General features: G+C 36.0%; 1 protein-coding gene across 12 annotated transcripts in view; it reads left to right on the top strand.

Moving 5' to 3' along the window:
- Nucleotides 1-24,026, top strand: part of DNAH7 (dynein axonemal heavy chain 7) — a 262,758-nt gene that overhangs the window by 194,500 nt on the left and 44,232 nt on the right. For 10 of the 12 annotated variants that reach the window (XM_085000229.1, XM_085000233.1, XM_085000225.1 and 7 more), the window contains 8 exons: nucleotides 2,079-2,212; nucleotides 2,938-3,273; nucleotides 8,991-9,117; nucleotides 10,330-10,524; nucleotides 11,996-12,088; nucleotides 19,674-19,850; nucleotides 20,583-20,744; nucleotides 23,222-23,422. In XM_085000229.1, coding sequence (XP_084856355.1) covers nucleotides 2,079-2,212; nucleotides 2,938-3,273; nucleotides 8,991-9,117; nucleotides 10,330-10,524; nucleotides 11,996-12,088; nucleotides 19,674-19,850; nucleotides 20,583-20,744; nucleotides 23,222-23,422 — 1,425 coding nt within the window. The remainder of the gene's footprint in view (nucleotides 1-2,078; nucleotides 2,213-2,937; nucleotides 3,274-8,990; nucleotides 9,118-10,329; nucleotides 10,525-11,995; nucleotides 12,089-19,673; nucleotides 19,851-20,582; nucleotides 20,745-23,221; nucleotides 23,423-24,026) is intronic. The other 2 variants (XM_085000231.1, XR_014830006.1) reach the window with 2 other exon arrangements.

Here is a 24,026-nt window from a genome sequence, read left to right as displayed (position 1 = left end):
AGAAAACATAGTGAGACAGTTCATTGCTTTTGTTTACAAATTACAGTGTTTTCTCTTGATCTTACTTTTAGGATTTTTGATGTACCTTTACTTTCACAAGTACCCAAAGGGTGATGCCAAGCTGCTATCATCCTTTTGAATCTAAATGAAAACAAAACCACGAAGCCACATTTGTATGATTTTAAATACTTGTTTGTGAACAAACGGCTAGGCTTACAAAATCCTGATCTCAAAAGATCTAACATTAGTGGAATATAAGCAAGTCCTTCCTTGTGTCTAAATAGAATGAGGTAAAAATTGTACAACATGCATTTCACCAAACTCTGTGACCTGTTCTGTGTATTTGGTTTCTCATGCCAGCAGGAAATATCCTTGAAAGCACTAAATATAATTTTTCCATGAATAAATTCCAAAAGAGTAGAGAATTGCATAACAACATTTAATAACTTTTTTGATTGCTCAGTTTTAAGAATTGCTTATTATCCCATATAAATTTATGATTATGCTCATGTAATCTACACTTAGTGCCATCCAAGGCCCACCATGGGGCAGGCAAGGGGGAAAAGCTTAACCCAAGGACACCACCATGGAGAAGGTGCCTGGCTTTGGGAAGAGGAGAGTGTGGCCCTCACAGGGATTCCATAAAGAACATTTTACACTTCCTGGTCATAGGAAATTTCTGACAGAAAACGAAATTACTCTGTTCCTGCGAAGGAAATATCCTCTCACTAGGAGAGGTAGGGAGGGAAACACAGGTTCTCCCAACTCAGCAGCTGGAGCTGAGGTACATGCGGACGTTTCATAGTCTGTGTGTGCAAGATTCCACAATCAGTTCACTGCAGCTAAAATGAAAAGCACGTGAAAGGGAGGAGTGGGACATGATGTTCAAGGCTAGATGCCAACTTTAACTCAAGACATGAGGGCAAGCAGACTGCAAAATAGATGCTTAAAAAAGCAGGGGGGAAGTTCCCTGTGGTGCAGCAGGTTAAAGATCAAGTGTTGTCTCTGCACGACTCAGTTTACTGCTGTGCAAGTTTGATCCTTGGCCTGGGACCTGCCACATGCCTTGGGAGTGGCAAAAAAAAAAAAAAAAAAAAAAAAAGGCAGAGAGGGTCGGGCGGGGGAAGTTGAATTAAGCCAAGGTCAAGTGTTACTAGCTTATGAATTTGTTGGTGACCAGAGGCAAAAAGTTTCTGTATTTTATTTCCATATATTGATGGGTATGTGGAGAGCAGATTGCGTAGGGCTGGGGAATGAAATGAGACAGGGACAAAAAGCGTAATCAAAGACCATTCTCAGTTTGTATCGTTATGAGGGAACAAAGAGAGATCACTCAGTAGCTAAATGGGATTGTGTGGATGATTTGTTTTTTGCATTTTTAAAAGAGATATCTAAGCATGATTACTTTCCCACTTATGGGAAAGACTCAGGAAAAGGGGGGATTTTAAGATGTAGGCAACAGAGTGAGACCTGCCTGCAAGAGCTATTAGATACCAGGATAAAGCAGATATTAGCAGACTGCAACTTGATGGACAGTGTGGAAATGCACATTCCTTAGTTCACAATAGTGACTGAGTACCATATCATAGTATAATATGCTGTACTGTAATATGATTTATTGCATTAAAGTATACATTGTTGTGTTATATAATATGATTACTTATGACAAGTAATCACAGTGTTCTTTTTACTCTTATCTCACTTTGTAAGATCTCCTTTACTTTTTGGCACCGCTAGGATCCTTAAAACATAAATCAGCTAGCCCAGCCAAGATGAAGGATAGCTTCCAGCCTGATTCTAATCGATTTGGGGATTAAGGAGTTGTAAGAAATTGGACCAATTTGAAGTAAGAGTAAATTGATCACCACACAAAACCCTTTAAAGTATTACATTTATGACCAAGAGAAACTTGAATGAGCTTTGAATCCAACAATCAAGCTTGACTGTATCCTTAATACAGTCTCTAAAAGTTTCACTTTTCACACTTACTACTATGGTAGAGTCATTTTGAAGTGTGTAAGCAGAGGCTGTCTCAGTAGAAACACTGCTGTGATTACTGTGTATTCTTTCATTTTCAGGTGACGCTATTAAACTTCATGATCACGTCTGAGGGAATGCAGGATCAACTTTTGGGAATTGTAGTGGCACGAGAAAGGCCCGACCTTGAAGAAGAAAAGCAAGCCTTGATATTACAAGGAGCCGAAAACAAAAGGTTTTAAACGTTATAAAACCCAGAATTATTCTTACTTGTTTCAAGATCACTTAGAATGAATGAAAGTACATTTTAAAGATCTCCTTTGTTAGATTCAGTAGGTACATTGGATGGAAAGACTTAGTGGAAAATATAAGGTTTTAACTTGCCTCTATGTTAATTTGGAAGATTGCATTGCAGAGTATAATTTTATACAAGCACTGGGAGAATTAGAGGGCCTGCCACACATCAAAGCCATATATTTTCACCTGTTCAAGTTTTAGCACAAAAGTTTTAGGATTCATTATGTGGCTGAGGTTACCTGTTTTCGCTGGGGCACAGTCTTGAATAAATAAATTGCTGCAGCCCACTTTCTGCCTGTAATATCTATATCATAGGTAAAAAGGGTAAGGCTTTGTAAGTCATGAAAAATTTCAGAAAATAAATGGAGTGATACTTTCTGTTCATTGGGGGCTGAGATATTTGATGGCAGAGTAGATTGGCTTAGCATCTCTCTCTCAAGTTACCGCATAAATGACCATTAGAAAGAGAAGTGAAGCAGAAAGGCCTGTCTTTTTGACATTTTGCAAGATAAGAAATTAATTGTATGGCATCACGGTTACGGATGTTCGTCACAATGTAATGCATTTCTTTAGGTTACAAGCTCTTTGTCTCTTATAAAAGAACATACACGTGAAGTGATTTTTAATGATTTCTTCTGCTGAGAACATTGTGTTTTATTCCAGGCAGTTAAAAGAAATAGAAGACAAGATTTTAGAAGTCCTTTCATCTTCAGAAGGCAATATATTAGAAGATGAAACTGCCATTAAGATATTATCTTCCTCCAAGGCTTTGGCTAATGAGATTTCTCAAAAGCAGGAAGTAGCCGAGGAGACAGAGAAAAAGATTGATACCACCCGCATGGGCTATCGACCTATTGCTGTTCATTCCACCATCCTGTTTTTTTCTATTGCTGATTTAGCTAACATTGAGCCCATGTACCAATACTCACTGACCTGGTTTATTAACCTTTTCATCCTGTCTATTGAAAATTCAGAGAAATCAGAAATTTTGTCAAAAAGGTACGTAAAAGCAATGCTAATTAATAGTAATTTTAAACGTGCATGGAAAATACATAGTGATCAATGTCCTTCATTGTTGCTTCAGGGAGTGGTGTGTACTTCACAGCCACATAGCTAGAATTAACTTGATTAATAACTGTAGCAGAAATAGATTTGAGGGTTAGAAACTGAACAGATGTGATCAAATTCAGTCTGTCAAGAAACTGTTTACAGAGATATGGGATTATAATGCCATTCTAAAAAGAGAAAGCATTTACCTCTGTTTATCATTTACAGAATATAGTTATGATTGGAGGTATGGAAAGAGAAGGCAATACTCCTAAAAAATAGGACTCTTACTCTCTGAAAGCTTGCATTCCACAAGCTACAGATTCACATTTTGATATACACATATATACCGTTTGTCTGATAACAGGGTTTTTAAAGGAAATAGTCTATCATGATTATTATGTTGTTCTTATTTATATGAAATATTTTCCTGTTGGCTATTACAGTAAGTAATGGAATTAAGGCCTACTTAATGGTAAGTCTATAAGAGAAAAAAAGTTCATTTTATTTGTTGTCAGTGAGATAAATTTTAGTTTGGCATTAAAACATGTTTTTAATAGAGTCTAACATTAAATTATGTCTTAAACAAAGAAAATAATTGCCACCTTTGCCCTTTATAACTTTATTGATCAGTATGGAGCTAGATACTTCAGTTTCCTAATTCTTCATACCCACAAAGGAAACTTAGTTTACTGCTTAACATAATTAAGAAAAATCTTTTAGAAATCCAAAATTCTCATCTCCTGAAATCTGAATTGAATTCCTTTCATTTATCATGGTAGAATTTTGCCAAAATTTAAATGTTCTTAGACTGAGCGATTTTCAGTTAGTATCATTCATTTTTTTACAAACTTGCATGTAAGACTAATGTAGGTATAAGACTGACACTTGGCTTAACAAACAACTTTTTTAAATCTTTGCCCATGAAAAGGAGAAGAAAAGGAGGAAGAAGATTTGTCTTTAGGGAAGGAATGCATGATGATAGAGTTTAAATTTTCTTTTTATATTACAATATTTGAAAATGTTTCCTTTGTTTCTCTATTTCTTTCAGTATCTTGACATTTTCAAGGTTAACAAGGATTACTGAAATACAGAAATCAAAAATTTGTGACTTTTCTTAGAAAAGTCCCCAACCATTTGCATTACATTATTTACTCAATCAAACAGGCATGTCTAGTTTTCACGCTAGATCCCAAGTTCCTGGAGGCAAGGATTTAAAAAAATACATTCCTAGAAATGAGAATTTGTCACAGAGCTGATCACATGGAGTGACACAGTAAATCATCTTCTGCTTTTTTGCTGCAGTTCTTAATTTCTACCTTGGTTAAAACAAGACCACCAGAATGCTATCATTTTAGTTAGTTTAAAATCAAAGTTTGGGAGTTCCCGTCGTGGCACAGTGGTTAACGAATCCGACTAGGAACCATGAGGTTGCGGGTTCGGTCCCTGCCCTTGCTCAGTGGGTTAACGATCCGGCGTTGCCCTGAGCTGTGGTGTAGGTTGCAGACGCGGCTCGGATCCAGCGTTGCTGTGGCTCTGGTGTAGGCCGGTGGCTACAGCTCCGATTCGACCCCTAGCCTGGGAACCTCCATATGCCGCGGGAGTGGCCCAAAGAAATAGCAAAAAGACAAAAAAAAAAAAAAAAAATCAAAGTTTGGCTGGAGTCTAGAGAAAAAACTTTTGTTTTATCTCTTAAAAGACACATTTTGTGTACAAGATTTAAAAATTAGGACACATTTATGCTTTAAAAATAGTTATTGGCTCTTTCATTATCTTATTATATCTCATCCACAGATATGAAATCTGCTTCTTCATAACTGTGACATAGCTTATGATGTATAGAAAATCAGATTCTTGTACCCAGATCTAAGATTTGAATGAAATCCAGAAAACAAAATATGACTTTCTTTTTTTAGTTAAAATCCTTTAATTTAGAAACAATAAGATTATATTGGTGACCACAGCAATGTTAAAAGTATAATTCTGGAGCCAACGAATAAATAGGAAAAATGCACTTGAAAACTTTTATTGAAGATACACATACAAAAACATGCAGAAATCAGAAGTATTCGCTTGATAAATTTTCATAAGTGAGCACTCAGGTCAAGACATAGAACATTATCAACAGTCCAGAGAGCACTCTGTGACCCCTTCTAGTCCCTCTAACCCCTACCCTGAAGGTTAATCACGGTCCTGACTTTGAACACTAGAGATGAATTTGCCTATGTTAAAACACCATGTAAGTGAAATCACATGGTCTGTGCTTTCTTTTTTCCCCTAGCCTCTTGCACTTAACATCGTGTTTGTGAAGTTGGTATTGTTTTGTATAGTGCTGTGGTATATTCACTTTCATTGTTAAATAGCATTCCATGTGCTCCTATACTGTTGGGAAGTGTAAAAGCAAATCTTTTCCCAATTCAGAAATTTTCTCCACAAAGTGGTAGAGAAAAAAAACAAAACAAAACAGGTTTTTATTGAGTAAATATTAAACCAGAATGTGACCTGCATCACCAGCAATCCACTAAGATATTGGAAAAACAGAAATCTCCTAACTTTACTGACTGAGTTAGCAAACTGGCTTCATCCAGAAGAAAAACAAATGTCTCTCATCTTTATGACAGGATGTAGTTTTACAACTAAAAGCCAGGTGCCCATGAAGACAGCTCTCAGGTCTTTGAGAAGGACATTCTTGGGTCATAAATCTGACAAAAGACCTACCTAGTGTTCACAATAATTTATATATATTTCAAAGAGGCAAGAAACTACTTATAATTTTTCCTATTTATTTTTATTATAACTGATTTACAGTGTTCTGTCAGGTTCTGCTCTACAGTAAAGTGACCCAGTTATATGTATATTTATACATTCTTTTTCTCACATTACCCTCCATCATGTTCTATCATAAAAGTAAATGCTCTTGAAAAAGGAGAGGGAAATACCTTTAAAAATTTTTTGATATGAAAAAAATTAAACCTCTTTTTTTTTTTGCCTTTTCACTATACCACAAATTATTCATTCATTGTACTGTTAAGGACATTTGGGTAGCTTCCAGTTTGGGGCTATTTTACATTTTTGCTGTCCTGAACACTCTTGTACATGTCTTTCATATGTACACATGACTGGTAGGTATATATCCAGGCATGGAATTGATGTTCACAGGATATGCATATATTCCATTTTAATAAATATTGCCAAATAGAGTTTCAGAGTGGCTACAACAAGAGACTTTGTCAGTAGTCTTAAATCTTCCCTTTTTTTTTTTTAAGGAAAAAGAAGCTAGCTCCCATTCACAAGTCGAAAATAGAGTTCTCATGGGAATCATTTGTTTATTTGTCAATCATTGATAAATATCAGATAACCTTTTAAATATATACAACTTTTACTTGTCAATCATACCTCAGTAAAGCTGGGGGAAAAATCACCAAAATCGGATAACCTGTGGACTCTGGGCAGCTATAGGATTATAGCAAAATAATAAAGGCAAAGAAAGCATGTGACTTTTTGCAGCAAACTACTAAATTGTTTGAGAGTCTTAAAATTGGTCTAAAATTATCTCTTATTTCCTTTTATTCAGAGATAAAAATTATTTCATTTTTGTCTTCTGATAGTTTTTATTCATAATAATCATTTAATTTTGACACCAAACATACATTATAGCTACTATGGTATATACCATGAAATAGGCGTAATAATAGGGATTATCTGTTTTTTATAAAATTTAATACATCAGAATTTATTATAGCAAAATTAATAACTGCAGCAAAAAATAAGTACAGAAACAAAAATCTAACTAGAATATAGCTGTGTTACAGGAACCAAACAAATTAATTACTAACTCTCTCTCTCCTCTATCTTAGAAATACACGTAAGATGACATGAGCATGCACACAGTTTCTTTTCCTTCTACCTATTTCAAAATAGTTTTCTCATGTTATTAAATACTCTTCTAAAATATAATTTTTAGTAGTTGCACAATATATGAATGTACCAAAATTTTCTCTTGTGAGACTGGCACATGGTCTCTAACTTTTGTATTATAAATAACTGCAATAAATATAAATCTCCACATCATTAATTATTTCCTTAGGCTAAATCTCAAAATTAGAACAAAGGTGTTCACTTCTTTCAGATTCCTGACATAAATTCCTTTCCTGTAAGTTTATTCAAATGTACAACTCCATCAGAGGAGCCTGAATGATCTTACAGTACTGCGTCATGAATCAGCATTGAAAATAATAATCTTGATCCTCTCATACTTTAACAGATTTTTAAAATATCAGTTTTAATCTGCATTTTTATCACTAATGAAACTGAATTTGAATTTCTGGTATGATTGACCCTTATAATTTTCCTTTTGATCTTCCTATCTACAAGAGGAAATTTTTCTTAAGTGCAGAAATTTTTATTTTATTCTAGAGAGACCAAATTTGAGTCACCCTATATTAATTCTACTGTTACAGATGTGAGAAAGTAAATGCCAAGTGTGGAAAAACCATCTATTAGCAAAAAAGTAAGGACAGGAATGGTATGATTATTTTAAATCTTCCAAAAATTCAGCTATATTTCAGCAACTAGTTTTAAGACCCTTTCTATCAAGGCTTTTACAGACTTCTCAGAAGTAAAATATATGAATTTGTTATAATTCTTTTTATGGGAATGCTGACAGGGAATAATTAAAGAAATAGGGAGGTAAGGAAAAAACTAGAGCTGGGATGATATACAGCTCAGGCTAAGAGTCTGGAAATAGCCAAGATATGGTTGTGCTGCTAGACTTTTTTTTTTTTTTTCCTAGACATATTAAGAAAGGCCAATATAATGTTGCTTATTCATAATCAACCTTCACTAATTTTTCCCTTAGATAATTGATCTGTTTGATAGTTGAGGTCATTAATCTATGTCAATAATTAGCTCTCTACAATTATTTTTAGCCAACTGTTTATTTCTATTATAACTGCTAAAACCAATGTAATAAAAATATGTTTTAAATTTTTGTCTCAGTGGTAGTTTATTCTTCATGAGATAATTAGTGAAAATGCTTAAAGTGCTAGATTCATACTAAGAATTATTGTGAATACAGATCACACAAGTTAATGCTTAGAAGCTGTTAGTTGCAAATATTGTGATTATTAATATTTCTGTGTTTATGTGGTAAATAAAAATGTAGGTTATCAAGTTTTATATTTCTCCTGCTTTTATGGATTTATGAGCCGAGTAACACACTACTAAACTTAATGTTAATTTAATAAAGGAGCTTTAAATGAACTTTAGTCTGTTCATTTACTATAAAATATAAAATATTTGGAAGTGTTGATGGAATAAGGAAGTCCAATTTTATCCTAAGACATGTTTTATAAAAATAGTCCAAAAACTATTAAGTGTAAGAGATTAATATACTGTGCATTGGCTTTTTTTCCCAGAAAGAAAATTAAGTTTTTTTAAAAGACCAGTCGATGGTAAAAATGCAGTTCTACTCAAGTGCTTCTACATTGTGTAGCTCTCAAATTGGTGCTCCCAGTTAATAAAGATCCTTGATTGTTTTGGGAGTAATTGACCAGAAAGCTTATTAGAAGAGCATATGTCTAAATGGTTTATAATAATTTTCCTCAAGCGCATTTTTTTGAAAGGATAATGCATTTTTATTTATTTACTTTTCTTCTATTGACCCTTAGGCTTCAAATTCTCAAGGATCATTTCACTTATTCACTTTATGTTAATGTCTGCCGATCCCTTTTTGAAAAGGATAAACTACTCTTTTCCTTTTGCCTTACTGTAAATCTGATGATACATGAGCATTCGGTCAGTACTATTTTAATTTATAGTGAAAAAGCCATATTAATGTTAATTGATTAATGTATGAATTCGTGTGGGGACATACACAAAAGATTGTAAATAGTAATTATCATAATTAATGCCAGAAATCACAACTAGACTGAAATTTCATAGAGGTGAAAAATAATCAGCATGCATTGTGTAACTACTACTACTTAAATTGTTGTATGTTTTAATTTAAAATAGTTTCTATCAGAATCTCATATAAGTATGCATATAAATTTACTAAATATGTATTACACCAAGTAATAATATAAAAGAATGTTTTTAGGACCTTTTGCAATTTTGTCAAATCTAACCATTGGGCTTAACAGTAACATTTATTAATTTTTTTATGTGTTTCAAATCAATTTACTTAAGCTATAGGAATCACTTTAAGAATGGTAAATTCACTGTTTTATATACTCATATGTTTAAGATTTATGATTTCATATGGTGATGTATTAATTACATTCTGAAGGAGTAAAGTCTTTATTTTTGCATTTCTTGCAAAAACGTTATAACATTATCTCATTATATTTTATACAAAATAATTGAAAACATGGCAGGTTGATGACTTTTTGTCTTCCCACAATTTTTAAAGCCAATAAAACTCTAAGCAGTCATTTCGGAAATATGTTCAAGCAGAATAAATTTCAAATTGTCATGTTTAGATCAGTAATTCTGGAAGGAAATTATCAGAAAGTAGCTATCTAGAATGGAACTATTTTTGAAAACTGGTTATAGTAGGTACATTGGTTTCTTATGAAGAAAGATACCAGTATCTATAGAATTTTTTTTCTTTTTTTCTTTTCTTTTTTTTTTTTTTTTTTGTCTTTTTAGGGCCACACCAGCAGCATATGGGGGTTCCTAGGGGTCAAATCAGAGCAGTAGCCACTGGCCTACACCACAACCACAGCAATGCCAGGTCCAAGCCGCGTCTGTGACCTACACCACAGCTCGTGGCAACACTGGATCTTTAACCCACTGAGCGAGGCCAGGGATCAAACCTGCATCCTTATGGATGCTAGTCAGATTCATTTCCTCTGAGCCAGGATGGGAACTCCCAGTAACTGTAGAATTTTATAGGGATCATATCTGTCTTTAAAATCCAACAGTCAATTCTTTTCAAATTGTTGTTAAGTTTACCATGTTTATGATGAACTCATTTCTGACTCATCATGCTGCTTTGTTACAAAGATTAATAAATCTGAGTGGAGATTTCTGTTAACTGGTGGCATTGGACTGGATAATCCTCATGCCAACCCTTGTCCGTGGCTTCCTCAAAAGTCTTGGGATGAAATATGTCGACTAGATGATTTGCCTGCCTTCAAAACCATTCGTAGGGAGTTTATGCACCTAAAGGATGGATGGAAAAAAGTCTATGATAGTTTGGTATGTTTTTAACCCTCTTATTTCAAAGTTTTTAAGTGGAGAAAATAACGTTAAATAATTCATCCTTATATTTGAATGAAAACAAGATTTAAGTACGCTTTTAACAACTGGTCAGGTATTAAAATCAATGTTTCAACATTGATTATCCCCACCTTCTGAATTGGTGGTTCTGTTTCCACTTCTATTTGACTTCCTCAAAATGTGTAGGGTTGCAAAAAACTTCATAGTCCTTAAAATACTCTTTGAATTTCGATGCCAGGTTTTTATTTATTACCAACTTAGCCTTTAGCAATAATAATGGAAGATGAGTTAAAATTGTACCAAATAGCTATCGTTTAAGTTTTCTGACTGCAGGATACAAGCTAATATTTTTGTCATTGGAAGGGAAAGAAAAGCTAATAGTTCTCAAATAATATTTACGGGACCCTGTCTTGCTAATTGGAGACTGTTATAGCATACCATGATATGCAATTTTCTTCCTGGAATATATAGATATTGTTGCCTTCCCCCATTATTTCTTTAGTACAAGGACTAATATTAGGCTGATTCTCAGTTAATTTTTTCTATTGTTTCTACTCTTTGGACATTCTGCTTTCCTTGGGTTTAATATGCAACAGCTCTGTTTGAGAGAGGTGGAAGGAGCCAGATATGTGGAGAACATGTTTTGTTCAGTTAGGTATTTATTATATTTACATGATAGTAAGATTGTGCCTACATATTAATTCAATATTCTGGTCTCGAGGTATGTTTTGATATGTAGCTCATTCTAATTTAAATGGAAATTTCACTGTGCTGAAGCATGGAGATTTCTAATCACAGATATCACATAGCCTTCCCTGAAGTTTCAAAGATACAAATGTCTCTCTTTTTTTCAAGGTTTATCCCTCCTCCTGGGATCTTGATACCTCTCTTCTTGTATATTTTTATTGGCACACTTTGACTTCTTTATTATACACATTTTCAAATGTCATTAAAAAGATAGCAAATTTTTTTCAAAACAAGAAGTAGCACAATAAAATTTAGTACAATATCCTTTTTCCTTCTTTTGTAATAAATGTTTACTTTTATAAATAAATTTTATATCTATTTTTGTTTACTTTTATAAATAGATAATGAGAGTAGTTGGTAGATTTTTTAAAAATTCCTTTGGCGAAATAATGGAAAAAATGCTCCTAATGCATGTTTATTTTTTAATAACAGAGATCACTTTGTCTGTTGATTAGTATTCATATTGATATTAAGCTGCTTAATTCTTGTTCCAGTTTTTATTTTTTTAATGACATTTAAAATTTTCTTTTTATTTCTTATTTTATAACTTTGCCCCCAACCTAATAAAATTTACATTAGCATTCTTGATTTCTTTTAGGCACTATATGTTTTCTTTTAAAATTGGTATAAAAGTCAAATTACTGGGGCTTTTATTAGAAATAATCTTCCAAATAAGATTGAATCATATCCACTGTCATTTTAGGAACCACATCATGAGGTTTTTCCTGATGATTGGGAAGATAAAACGAGTGAGTTTCAAAGGATGCTTATCATTCGTTGCTTGAGGCCAGACAAGGTAAATGTGGGCTTTGAAAGCAGCCCGAGACTCCAGTCCCTCTTTATGTGATCATGGTGGGGAGTAGGGGGAAGTAGGGGAGGTTGAAGGAGCTTGGGGGAAATAACCGTACTTCCTTCTAAGGCAGCCATTTTTCAACGTTTGTATATTTCTTAAAACAACATTATATTAGTAACCCATCCCACTGTATTTTACAGTTTTATTTGTTACAATTCTTCCTTTTAATGTATGCTTCCCCCAAGTCCTCACAGTCTACGTCCTTTACATGTAGTAATCTCACTTTTATTTTTATTGCTTTGATAAAATTAATCAATGTTGTTTACATGAAGCTCATTTACTAGAATTTCTGGCTCTTCAAATGCTATCCTATACAGAGTTCTTTGTTGGGTTTTGGAAAGCTAATAGAATATTACTTTAAAGTCAGTCATCATTGCTGACTATGAAAGGAAATGTAAATGCTGTTAGTTTTCATTACTTAAAATAATAAATTATATAACCAGCAAATCAGCTGACCTGTCATATCAGCAAATTACAGTACTCCTTACCATCCTCATTTGTATTATTGAACTCCATTTGAAAACAAATTCACTTAAGTGTAAAGACCCATATCCAGAGAGATTCACAAACTCTGAGAAATGTAGGCTTTAGGAATGCTAGAAAAATATTGGCAATATCTAATTGTGTACTGTTACTACTCAAGTAAAAGTAATACTTGAGTAATTACTTTTACTTTTAAAAGTAGTTATTTCAGGAGTTCTCACTGTGGCACGGTGGGTTAAGAATCCAACTTCAGTGGCTTGAGTGGTGAGTTCGATCCCTGCCCTGGTGCAGTGGGGTAAAGGATCCAGCATTGTTGCAGTGTAGGTTGGATTTGGTCCCTGGCCTGGGAAATTCCATATGCCATGGGTATGACCATTAAAAAAAAAAAAGTAGTTATTTCAAAAATTGTTATTATATTCACAATTTAAGTTGCTCAGGAATATGACAGTAATTCCAGTCTTACAAAAAAAGAAAAGTAAAACTTAGATGGTAAAAGCAATATATTTTTTAAAAAAGTTTTTCTACACCCAGTGATAATATAGGGCCCTTAAGAGTCATAATGCTGCCACGCTCTTAGATGCTAGAAGGACCGCCAGTTGTTGAAGGTCATGATTAAACTGATGAAACATCCTTCCCCTTGGCAGCCCTTTTAAAAATGAATCTTCACTGCAACTCACTGAAACTTCAGTGTTAAGCCTCAGAAGTTTCTACTTCAAATATTAAATATGGAAGAATATAAAATGCTTCAAACTCTTGCCTAACATGGCTTCCTCCTTTAAAACCTTTTATGAACATTTCCAAAGGTTTTTACTTTCTTTTATAAGCTAAAGCCTATTCTACTGAATGACTCTACATGCACCCTTGACCTTCTCCCCTCAATGTTTGACAAAGAAGTTTCTGTTCATTTTTATATTGTTTAATTAAAAATGATTAATGAGCCATTTTCCTAATTGTGGCAGTTTAAGCTATAAATATCTTCCCAGTTTTATGTTTTTAAAAATTTTTTTTTTTTTTTTTGTCTTTTGTTGTTGTTGTTGTTGCTATTTCTTAGGCCGCTCCCGCGGCATATGGAGGTTCCCAGGCTAGGGATTGAATCGGAGCTGTAGCCACTGGCCTACGCCAGAGCCACAGCAACGCGGGATCTGAGCCACGTCTGCAACCTACACCACAGCTCACGGCAACGCCGGATCGTTAACCCACTGAGCAAGGGCAGGGACCGAACCCGCGACCTCATGGTTCCTAGTTGGATTCGTTAACCACTGCGCCACGACGGGAACTCCTGTTTTTAAAAATTTGATATTTTAATCTCAAAATACATTGAACTACCAAGTAGATCAAATATTACTTTCTGTAGTCTCTCTTCTTCTTAAAGTCTTTTGGGGGGGAGGTGGGCAATTAAGAGATTCAAGCTGGAGGATTTTTAGTTTGTATCTTTTTGTTGTTAAATCAACTGAGGTTAAACTTAGGGTTTCATACTTCTCTTAGCTACTCTATATGGCACTTTAGCACCTTGTCTTACATTTTTTATATGCTTTCAAACCTCCTATAGAGTTTCCCTTGAATAGGTGGCGAATGTAGACATTAATGCTACTCACCAGTATTTCTGGTTCCCCTCTTCTGCGTACACTCAAGGTGAAGGCACTGTGACCATAAACCTTTCTTTGGCCAGGAAAATGTGAGCCAGAGTGTGAGGGAAGAAGCACTTAACTACCAGTGTGAGGTTCTCCAGGGCATTCCCCCTGCCATCAAAATTGTGGAATCATATGTTGACATTTAAGTAGCATAAACAGGCTGGAATGCTGACCCATCACAGGGAGAGTTAGTTGCCTGGGCATGACTTTGCTGGGAGAGTTAGTTGCCTGGGCATGACTTTGCTTGGATAAGAACTAAGCTTTTGCTGTGTTAAACTACTGAGATCTGGAAATTGTTTGCTACTGCAGTGTAATTCAGTTTATCCCAAGTGATCACCTAGTTACCATTATCTATACTATCACACTCATAATCCTTAATATAGAAATAATTATTAGTATGCTCTTATATTACTGGCAACCTCAAACCCTTCAATTTTGCTAGTATTAGGTACTTTAATTTCTAATGGTAGATTGCTGACTTTAGAATCTATGTATTTAAAAATAATATAGGGCTATTACACTTTTAAAAGAATAGTTTCCCAAGGCAAAATGGTATTAACACGCCAAAGAAAGGAACAGTGCTATATGAGACTAATAATTGGGCTGGTATGATATGGATTTTACTTCTTTTCAATCCTTAAGTCATGAGATTACATAGATATCTATAGAGATAGCAATAAATTCATCACTGTATCTATATTTATACCTATATATAGTTATATATCTATGTATATCTCCACTAGGAAAATCAGCTGTTGCTTGATCTCTACTTTAGTGTATACATTATTACTATCATTATTATTATTATTATTATTTTGGCTGCCTATGACATGCAGAAATTCCCAAGTCAGGGATTGAACCCATGTCACAGCAGTGACCCAAGCTGCTACAGCGACAATGCCGGATCCTTAATACACTGCTTCACAGGAGAACTCCTATAGTATATGTTACTTGTCAGCACAGCTTTTTTCTGTCTCCTTTTCACTACTCTTCCTTCAATACCAACTCCATCCTGCGGTAAGAAGCTACAAACACCAGGTTCTTTAATGCTCTAGTTTGGAAAAACATAAAAGATGCTGACTAAATCACCAGTATGGAAAAATGAGATAGGTTTGCACTTTCCATAGAACTTAATGGTTTGTAGTGTTTTATTGACAAAAGAGTATCAAAGGGATAATACTGAGGTGTGGAATGTTTAAAACCCATTGCAAAATGAAGGGCTTCTGAACTATAAACAAAAAGTAAATTGATCAGCTTTCAATAAGCAACTGGTCAAATATAAATTAATATGTTTATCTGGTTCTCTGACCTCAGATAAATCCTATAGGAACTTGCAAAAACATGCATAGAGGACCACAAACTTCTTGTCTGCCTTTGGGAAGATGGTTGTCTAAATTAGTCTGTAATTTTTGTTACTGACAGATTTCATTTTATAAATCTGATGCTAGTATAATCAGATTGCAGAAGCAAAACTCAATTCTATTGCCTTCCAAAGTGAATAGCTTGCTCAGCTTCACTTACCTCAAGAATTACAGCTCAGTCTTGGAATAAAGCAAGTCTTACTCAGTTTTAACTTAACATTAGAAAGGAAACCATGAGGAGTTCCCATTGTGGCACAGTGGGATCGGGGGCATCTCTGCAGCACCAGGACTCAGGTTCGATCCCCAGCCAGCACAGTGAGTTAAAGGATCCAGTGTTGCTGCATCTGTAGTGAAAGTTACATATGTGGCTAGAATCTGGCCTAGGAATTCCCTATGCTGCAGGGCAGCCAAAAAAGAAAAGGAAACAAAGAAATAAGTCTATGTTCATCCCCCGGTGTAGACCCCTAACAGGGGGGCACTAACAAAAAAATCACTTTACACCAGCCTTGTATGCTCAATGGATAATACCAGACAAAACCGCATACAGAGCAGAGGCCACTCAGAAGTCAAGCTCCGTAAAAGTAAAACAATGCACTTGAAAGCCATGTGCTTTCATTTTGTTTGTAAAATTGTAATTTAGTAAAGAAGTTAGCTTTGATGTGACATCACTTATAGGTGGAATCTTTAAAAAGGATACAAATGAACTTATCTGCAGGACAAAAACAGACACATAAACTTTGGAAAGAAATTTATGGTTACCAAAGGAGAGAGGTGAGAGGGAGGGATGGCTAGGGATTTGGGATTGGCATGTGCACACTGTGGTATATGGAATGGTTGGCAAATGGGGACCTGCTGTACAGCACGGGAGCTCTACCCAATATTATGTGATAATCTTAATGGGAAAGGAATCTAAAAAGTAATGGATTGTATGTGTGTATAACTAATTCACTTGTTGTATAGCAGAAAATATCACAACATTGTAAATCAACTATACTTCAATGAAACTTTAACATTTTTTAAAAAATCAAAATAAATTTAAAAAGAAAGTAATAAAAGAATTTAGCCTTGAGAAAAGAGAGGTTATTGACAGAACATTATAAATCAGCTATAGTAGAAAAAATAAATATCTTACCAAAAAAAAGAGATGATTTAAAAAAAATCATTTTATTTTCCTTTGTTTTGTTTTTAATCTGGTAAGAAGAGATAAGCCATAAAGAGAATAATAGGTAAAAGAGCAAGGACAAGCCCTGGGACAGGCAATTAGGATATTTTTAGTTTTCCACCATAAGCTTGATATCTGTGCCCATTCATAATATCTGGAACATGGGAGTTCCCATTGTGGCTCAGCGGTAATGAACCGGACTAGTATCCATGAGGATGTATGTTCGACCCCTGGCCCAGCTCCATGGGTTAAGGATTGGGTGTTGCTGTTAGCTGTGGTATAGGTCACAGGTGCATCCCTAAAAAGCAAAAAAAAAAAAAAAAAAAAAAAAAAAAAATCTGGAACATGAAATAACTTATCTAGAAATGAATCTTTATGTATAGGTGAATTTATTATTCTGAGTTTTTTGTTTAGAACTTCTGTAATTAGAATCCCATCTTCATCAAAGAAAGCCTAATTTATTCATTCATTCGTTCAATAGATATTTATTGTGCAGGAACAATATATGAGTAGTCTTGTTAGGTAGATCTGTGCCAACATGGCACTTATATATTAGTTATTACTCTTCTCTACTTTTCCATATTTTTTAATTTTTTAAAATTTGTTATTGAAGTATAGTTGATATACAATGTACTAGTCTCTGTTGTATAGCAAAATGATTCAGTTATACATATATGTGTATATTCTCCTTCATATTCTTTTCCATCATTGTTTATTACAGGATACTGAATATAGTTCCCTGTGCTATACAATAGGACTTCATTGTTAATTTTATATATAGTAGTTTGTGTCTGCTATTCCCAAACTCCTAATTTATCTCTCCCCCTCTACCATCAGGTTGTTTTGTGTGCCTGTAAGCCTATTTCTGTTTTATGAAAATATTCATTTGTATCATATTTTAGTTTGCACGTATAAGTGATATGATATTTGCCTTTCTCTGACCTCACTTAGTATGATAATCTCTAGATCCATCCATGTTGTTGCAAATGGCTTATTTCACTATTTTTATGGCTGAGTAGTATTCCATTGTGTATATGTACCAACCATACCAACCATGTCTTCTTTATCCATTCCTCTGTCAATGGACATTTAGGTTGTTTCCAGTGGACTATTTATACCTTTGCATGTTTAAATGAATCTAGAAAACTGTTGGGGAAGGATTAAAAATTTTAATTTAAGCATAGATATTTCTTCACTGTTTCTCAGTCCCCGACTCTGACATCCTCAGTCTCTCTCTCTCTTCCCACCCCCCACCCCCAACACACACACACACATACACACAAACACCAGGGCTGACATTGTTCTTAAAGTATTATGACTGGTCAATGATTTTTACTTATTAAAACTTGTAGGGGAGTTCCCGTCATGGCTCAGCAGAAACGAATCTGACTAGTATCCATGAACACGAAGGTTTGATCCCTGGCCTTGCTCAGTGGGTTAAGGATCCAGCATTGCCATGAGCTGTGGTGTAGGTCGCGGCTTGGATCTGGTGTTTCTGCGGCTGTGGCATAGGTTGGCAGCTACAGCTCCAATTAGACCCCTAGCCTGGGAACTTCCATATGCCATAGGTGCAGCCCTAAAAAAGACAAAACAAAAACAAAAACCACCTTGTGTGAATAGATGTTTCAGAGAGTGCACTATTAAAATTTGGAAATATTTGTAACTTTCTTCAGAGAATACTGTCTTTTTGAAATTCTTGGTATCTGCAAATTGCTCCTGCTATTTGCTTTAAGTACAAAAAAGTCATAGGCTGGTGGAGTTGCCCTCCTAATTTAAAGTTCCATGCTTGAGATAGAAGCAGGTGTCCAGTTGAAGTGATTCTGAAACTTTCAAAAAATTCTTTGTGTTCTTGTCACTCATTTGCACCATCGCCCAGAGATGCCAGGTGTAGACCTTTCACCAGAAAGAAGGAAAGGTGTACCTGGGGCTGTACATCAGTCATGCTGCTTAATGCATTTCCACTCCTGCTTCAGTGCCTGAAAGTCACCCCCAAGCCCCAAAGTTCTACTCTTTCTCAAACATGCTCCCAGAAAATGCACAGTCATGTTATCAGAAGATTTATGCAATGTAGTTTTACCTGTTTCTTAGGAGTATGGCTTGTTTCTCTTCCACAATACTTTTCCTTTTTCAGCTATATCACTTCTTTCTTGGTGGTATAGTATTATATAAACCATGTTAGAATTTCTACTTTTGAGTTGTGGACTTTGGAACATAGCCTTTTAAAACTTAAGAATTAATGTTTCTTATATTCTTCATCCAGGACGTGTTAAATACTCACTAAAATGAAGAAAAATGCCTTTAAATTCTGGCATCACTAACCACTCACCTTTTATTATTTAAATAACATTTAGTTTCTTTCCATCTAAAAGACAACTATATAAAGTAATGCCTTTGACTCTTTACCAATCTTTTTCAATACCTAAGTGAATGTAGATAGAATCCATTGTTTTAATTTTTTAATTTTTTATTTTTAAGGCCACACCCAAGGCACTCATAAATTTCCTGTCTAGGAGTCAAATCACACCTTCAGCTGCACACTAAAGCTGCAGCTTGCAGCAACATCAGATCCTTAACCCACTGAGCAAGGCAAGGGATCAAATCTACATCCTCACAGACACTATGTCAGGTTCTTAACCCACTGTGCCACAACAGGAACTCTAGAGTCCATTGTTTTAAAGCACAGTTGAGGAGTTCTTTTGTGGTTCCAGGGTTTAAGGAGCCAGTGTTGTCGCTGCTGTGGTGCAGATTCAGTCCCTGGCCTGGAAACTTCCATAAGCCATAGGTGCAGCCAAAAATCAATCAATAAATAATAAAATACCTTCAAATGTGATGCTTTTAATGTTTTAGGCAGATTTTAAATATTCCTTCAAATATATTCTTGTCCTTTCTAGGTTATTCCAATGCTACAAGAATTTATAACTAACAGATTGGGGCGTGCATTCATTGAACCACCTCCATTTGATCTGTCCAAGGCATTTGCTGACAGTAACTGCTGTGCACCACTGATTTTTGTGCTCTCTCCTGGGGCGGATCCCATGGCTGCTCTTCTAAAATTTGCTGATGACCAGGTACCTTAAAACTCTATTTTGTTTTCTGCTGCTTCTAACTGCTTGTGTCAGTCTGCTGTGGACATTCAGGCAGGGCCTACTCCTCCACTGCTCCCATAAGTCAAGTTCTCTTCCAGAATGGAATTTGGGTGGTAACAGCCCTAGAAATAAAGACCAGGGAGTCATAGACATGGTATCAGGAAGATGCAGATGATTTAGGATGTAGGAGAAATGCATTCCAAGTAAATATTCCCACAGGATTCTTTAAATAAACTCGAATGGGAATTAGGAGCTAATGGGTTTTTCCCCTTCTGAATTTTAGGTAGTAGCCAAATTAGTTAAAAATGTAATTATTCAAAAATTTGGAGGGAGCTGGGCAAGTTCATTTGTCTATTCATAGTTTTCTTTTCGGCTTTGAATAGGAGTTGCTGCATGATAACCAGGCTCTTCCATCACTTCCTCATAGTAAAAGTCTTCTTCATTTTTTCCTGTCCTTATCTCAACAATCAAAAACCCTACAGACATTTTCATTTACTACTGTGACTGTTCCCTACTTGAATTGGCTTGCTTTTTATCTGTTTATTGGCTTCTTAATCAGTAAGAGGTTTCTAGGGCTCTATGTGTTTGGGAACTTTGGGAGTTGCTATATCATTAAATTTTAATATATTTAATATTAACACTTCCTGTCATGATGTTATTGATTCTTCTGTAAAATGTGATTTTAAATAACTTCTTCACTATTCTCGTACACAGGGATATGGAGGATCAAAGCTTAGCTCTTTATCTCTTGGTCAAGGCCAAGGGCCCATAGCTATGAAGATGTTAGAAAAAGCTATCAAAGAAGGAACATGGGTTGTTCTTCAGAATTGTCACCTCGCCACCTCTTGGATGCCAACCCTTGAGAGAGTTTGTGAGGTAAAAATGCTAGTGTATTTCTGTGAGATTGTGTCCCCTTATATAATTGGTAATAGACATACCATCTAAGTAACTCCATTCCCATCCTCTAATCTGAGGGTTGCAGGTTAGCAGCAAGGCTGGATTACAGGGGAGATGGGCTCCTATGGGGATCCAGAGGACAGCACATGGCCAACCTCACCAGATCCCTTCTACCACGGGCAAGGGTTCATCCTATGTGTCAGAAAGCTCTTTAATCCAGAGGATCCGTCTCAAAGATGGGAGCAGGAGTTCCCGTCGTGGCTCGGCAGTTAATGAACCCGACTAGTATCCATGAGGACACGGGTTTGATCCTTGGCCCCACCCACTGGGTTAAGGATCTGGCGTTGCTGTGAGCTGTGGTGTAGGTTGCAGATGCAGCTCGGATCTGATGTTGTTGTGGCTGTGGCATAGGCCGGCAGCTACAGCTCCAATTCTACCCCTAGTCTGGGAATCTCCATATGCCGCAGATGTTACCCCAAAAAGACAAAAAAATAAAAATAAAAAAGATGGGAATAAACCACAAGGTAGACAGAAACCAATTTACTTGTGGCAGCAGTGGATCAAAAACAACAAAGAAGTCTTTTCAGGGTGAAATTTGTGTGGTTCCTCCAAACCAAAAGGCTTCCGGATGTAACTTTTCTTTAACTCACGTCTCACCCACTTAGTCGGTGCCCCTGCCACAGAGGATGAATCTGAAGCCAAAGAGCACTCCTCACACCCTCCTGGCAGTGGATCACTGTACTTCCCTATTTTGGTAGGCAGAATTTCCTGGATGAAAACCCCACGTAGCTCAACTGAGTAAATAGAGAACCTGAAGTTTGATTTCAAAAAACAGAGAAAAATGTATCCACTGTAATGACATGTGACTCCAGCCCTCTCCTAACTCACATCCCTTAGGCTACTAAATTGACATAACTTTCCCTATCCAGGCATCCAGCTGATACTTAGGGAGCAGATGCATTGTTCTTCATGCCACTTGTCACCATTTTATTTTGTCTGCATCTCCCACTAGAATGTGAGCACTGTTTTGTTCTCTGGTTTATCTCTAGCACCTTGAATAGTGCCTGGCTCATAGGACGGAATCAATAAATACTTAACTGACCTAGTGAATGAATAATGCCTCACCATTTAAAACCTTTTGATGGCTTCCCACTGTGTGAAGACAAAGTTCACAGCCCGTCCTAGCTTAAAACACCCTTCATCTGAACTTGGCTGCCTCTCCGGTTCTGTCTCAGGCCACTTTCCATCCTGACTTCTGTGCTCTAGTGATGAGACCTTCTTTTCACTTTCACCGGGGTAGCACACTTTCTCAAGAATGTCTGCCTCCATAATTGATGTTATTTCTCTCCGAAAAACTCTCCTTTAATATTTTTTGGCCTTACTAACATCTACTCATGCTTCAGGCCTTAAATTAGGGGCTTTATATTTGTGTCTGTTTCCTCATGGTTCCCCTATCTCTAGGTCTTTCTCATGACCTGTTGAATTATCGCATACATGTCTATCAGAGAGTCATCTAGGAGAGAAGAGCTGTCCCCAGTGGATGGTGAACTTGGCCCAAAGTCCCATGAGTCATGCTATTCAAGTCACTGGGCGTAGGGCAGCTGTAGGAGGAAAAGATGGTGGCTTCGCCATTTATTAAAGAAGATACCTGGGGTACCTAAGCATCCTACAGATTCCCCTGCCCGCCCCTTCACCACATGAATGTACAAATATTTTTTTTTAACTGTTAAAGATTTGCAATTTAAAAATATAGAAACCACTGACATGGACAATTGGAGGAGTTAGCATTAGGGAGTGGGTTACAACAGGAGGGAAGGAAAGACCCTTGATTCCAAGGCTCTGTGCAGCCTTCATGATGGTCATTAGTGAGGGTTCTGTCATCCTCCACAGAGCTGGCCTGACTATCCCCATAAACAGTGTCGCTAATAGTGATATGGTTTAATGCTTCAGGATATACTAGTTCTCCTCATCTTTCAAAAACCTCTTTTTTTAATGCCTATTTGGTTTAATATTGATTTTTCTGAATGCATTGCTTATTCTCACAACCTGGTTACAGCAAGAAGAAGGCATCATTCTTGATCTGGATCTAGGGCAGAGAAATATTTCTGTAAATATTTCAGCAACATCAGTGAAGACACAAGATTTGGGGGAATGTCTTCGTCTTTACTGGGGCCAACTCTGGGTTATGTAATGCCTTTGTAAACCTTCCAGTCACGTGATTTAATTGTATCAAGGAGGATGGTGACAGTCTGGGCCTTGTCAGTGAAATATGTTGTTTCAGGAACAGAATTGGATTTTTACGGCTTTTGCCTTAAACTGCAGCAATAAGCTATATTTTGTAAAAATGCTTCCTCCCACTTGCAGCCCATCCCATGCGCATGCTAGCTAGAGATAATTCTTGCATTTTATGTACTTTTTTGTATCTCATTTCTTTCTTTTTTTTTTTTTTTCTGCAGGAGTTAAGTGCAGAAACAACACACCCAGATTTCCGACTTTGGCTGACAAGTTACCCATCTCCAACTTTCCCGGTGTCTGTACTGCAGAATGGAGTGAAAATGACCAACGAGGCACCGAAAGGTTTACGGGCTAATATCATTCGATCTTACCTCATGGACCCGATCTCTGACCCTGAGTTCTTTGGCAGCTGCAAAAAGCCTGTTAGTAATGGCTAAGTCTTGTTACCTCAGCCCTGTAAAGCAATTCAAGTGGTCCCTGATGATCCTGGATGTGTGTGCTGAGTAAAACTGAAAATTAAATAGGCCTCCTGCATTGTAGTGCAGTTGGTTTTGATTACTGATTATTGACTGTACTGAAGTCAATTTTATTAATATTTTATTTTAATTTTACCACCAGCCTCATTCCTGCTCAGCTGAGATCTTGTGGGGTGTCATTAATTATGCAGCTTTCTATTTAGAAAGTCAGCTGTAAGCCATTCCCAGTACAGATCTGCAAGGTTGGGAATCTTGTTTCAGGATATTAACTGAGCCCTTTGCTATTTGGAGCCATATCTTTAAATTAAAACATAAAAATATTTCCTCCATATAACTATAATGAGAGCCAAAATGATTTTACTCCCTGATTGATGGGGCTCATAGTCTTTTTTTTTTTTTTTCCAGCATCACCCGGCAAGCAGGGAAGCCACCCACTGCTTTCATGATTAGAATTCTGTATGTGAATGTCTGTGACCTAAAATTGTTTCACAGTGTTTTGCCGTAATTAAAAATGGAAGGGTTTCTTTTTAAGAGAGGTTGTGAACCTTGG

Source organism: Sus scrofa, chromosome 15, assembly GCF_054392235.1.
Source record: "Sus scrofa isolate SSC_HxYL_T2T_F1_AM1 chromosome 15, Sscrofa_HxYL_maternal_Yorkshire_Landrace_v2.0, whole genome shotgun sequence".
In the NCBI taxonomy this organism is placed as follows: Eukaryota; Metazoa; Chordata; class Mammalia; order Artiodactyla; family Suidae; genus Sus; species Sus scrofa.
The sequence above is the reverse complement of the archived record's forward strand: the minus strand, read 5'-3'. Positions and strand labels throughout refer to the sequence as shown.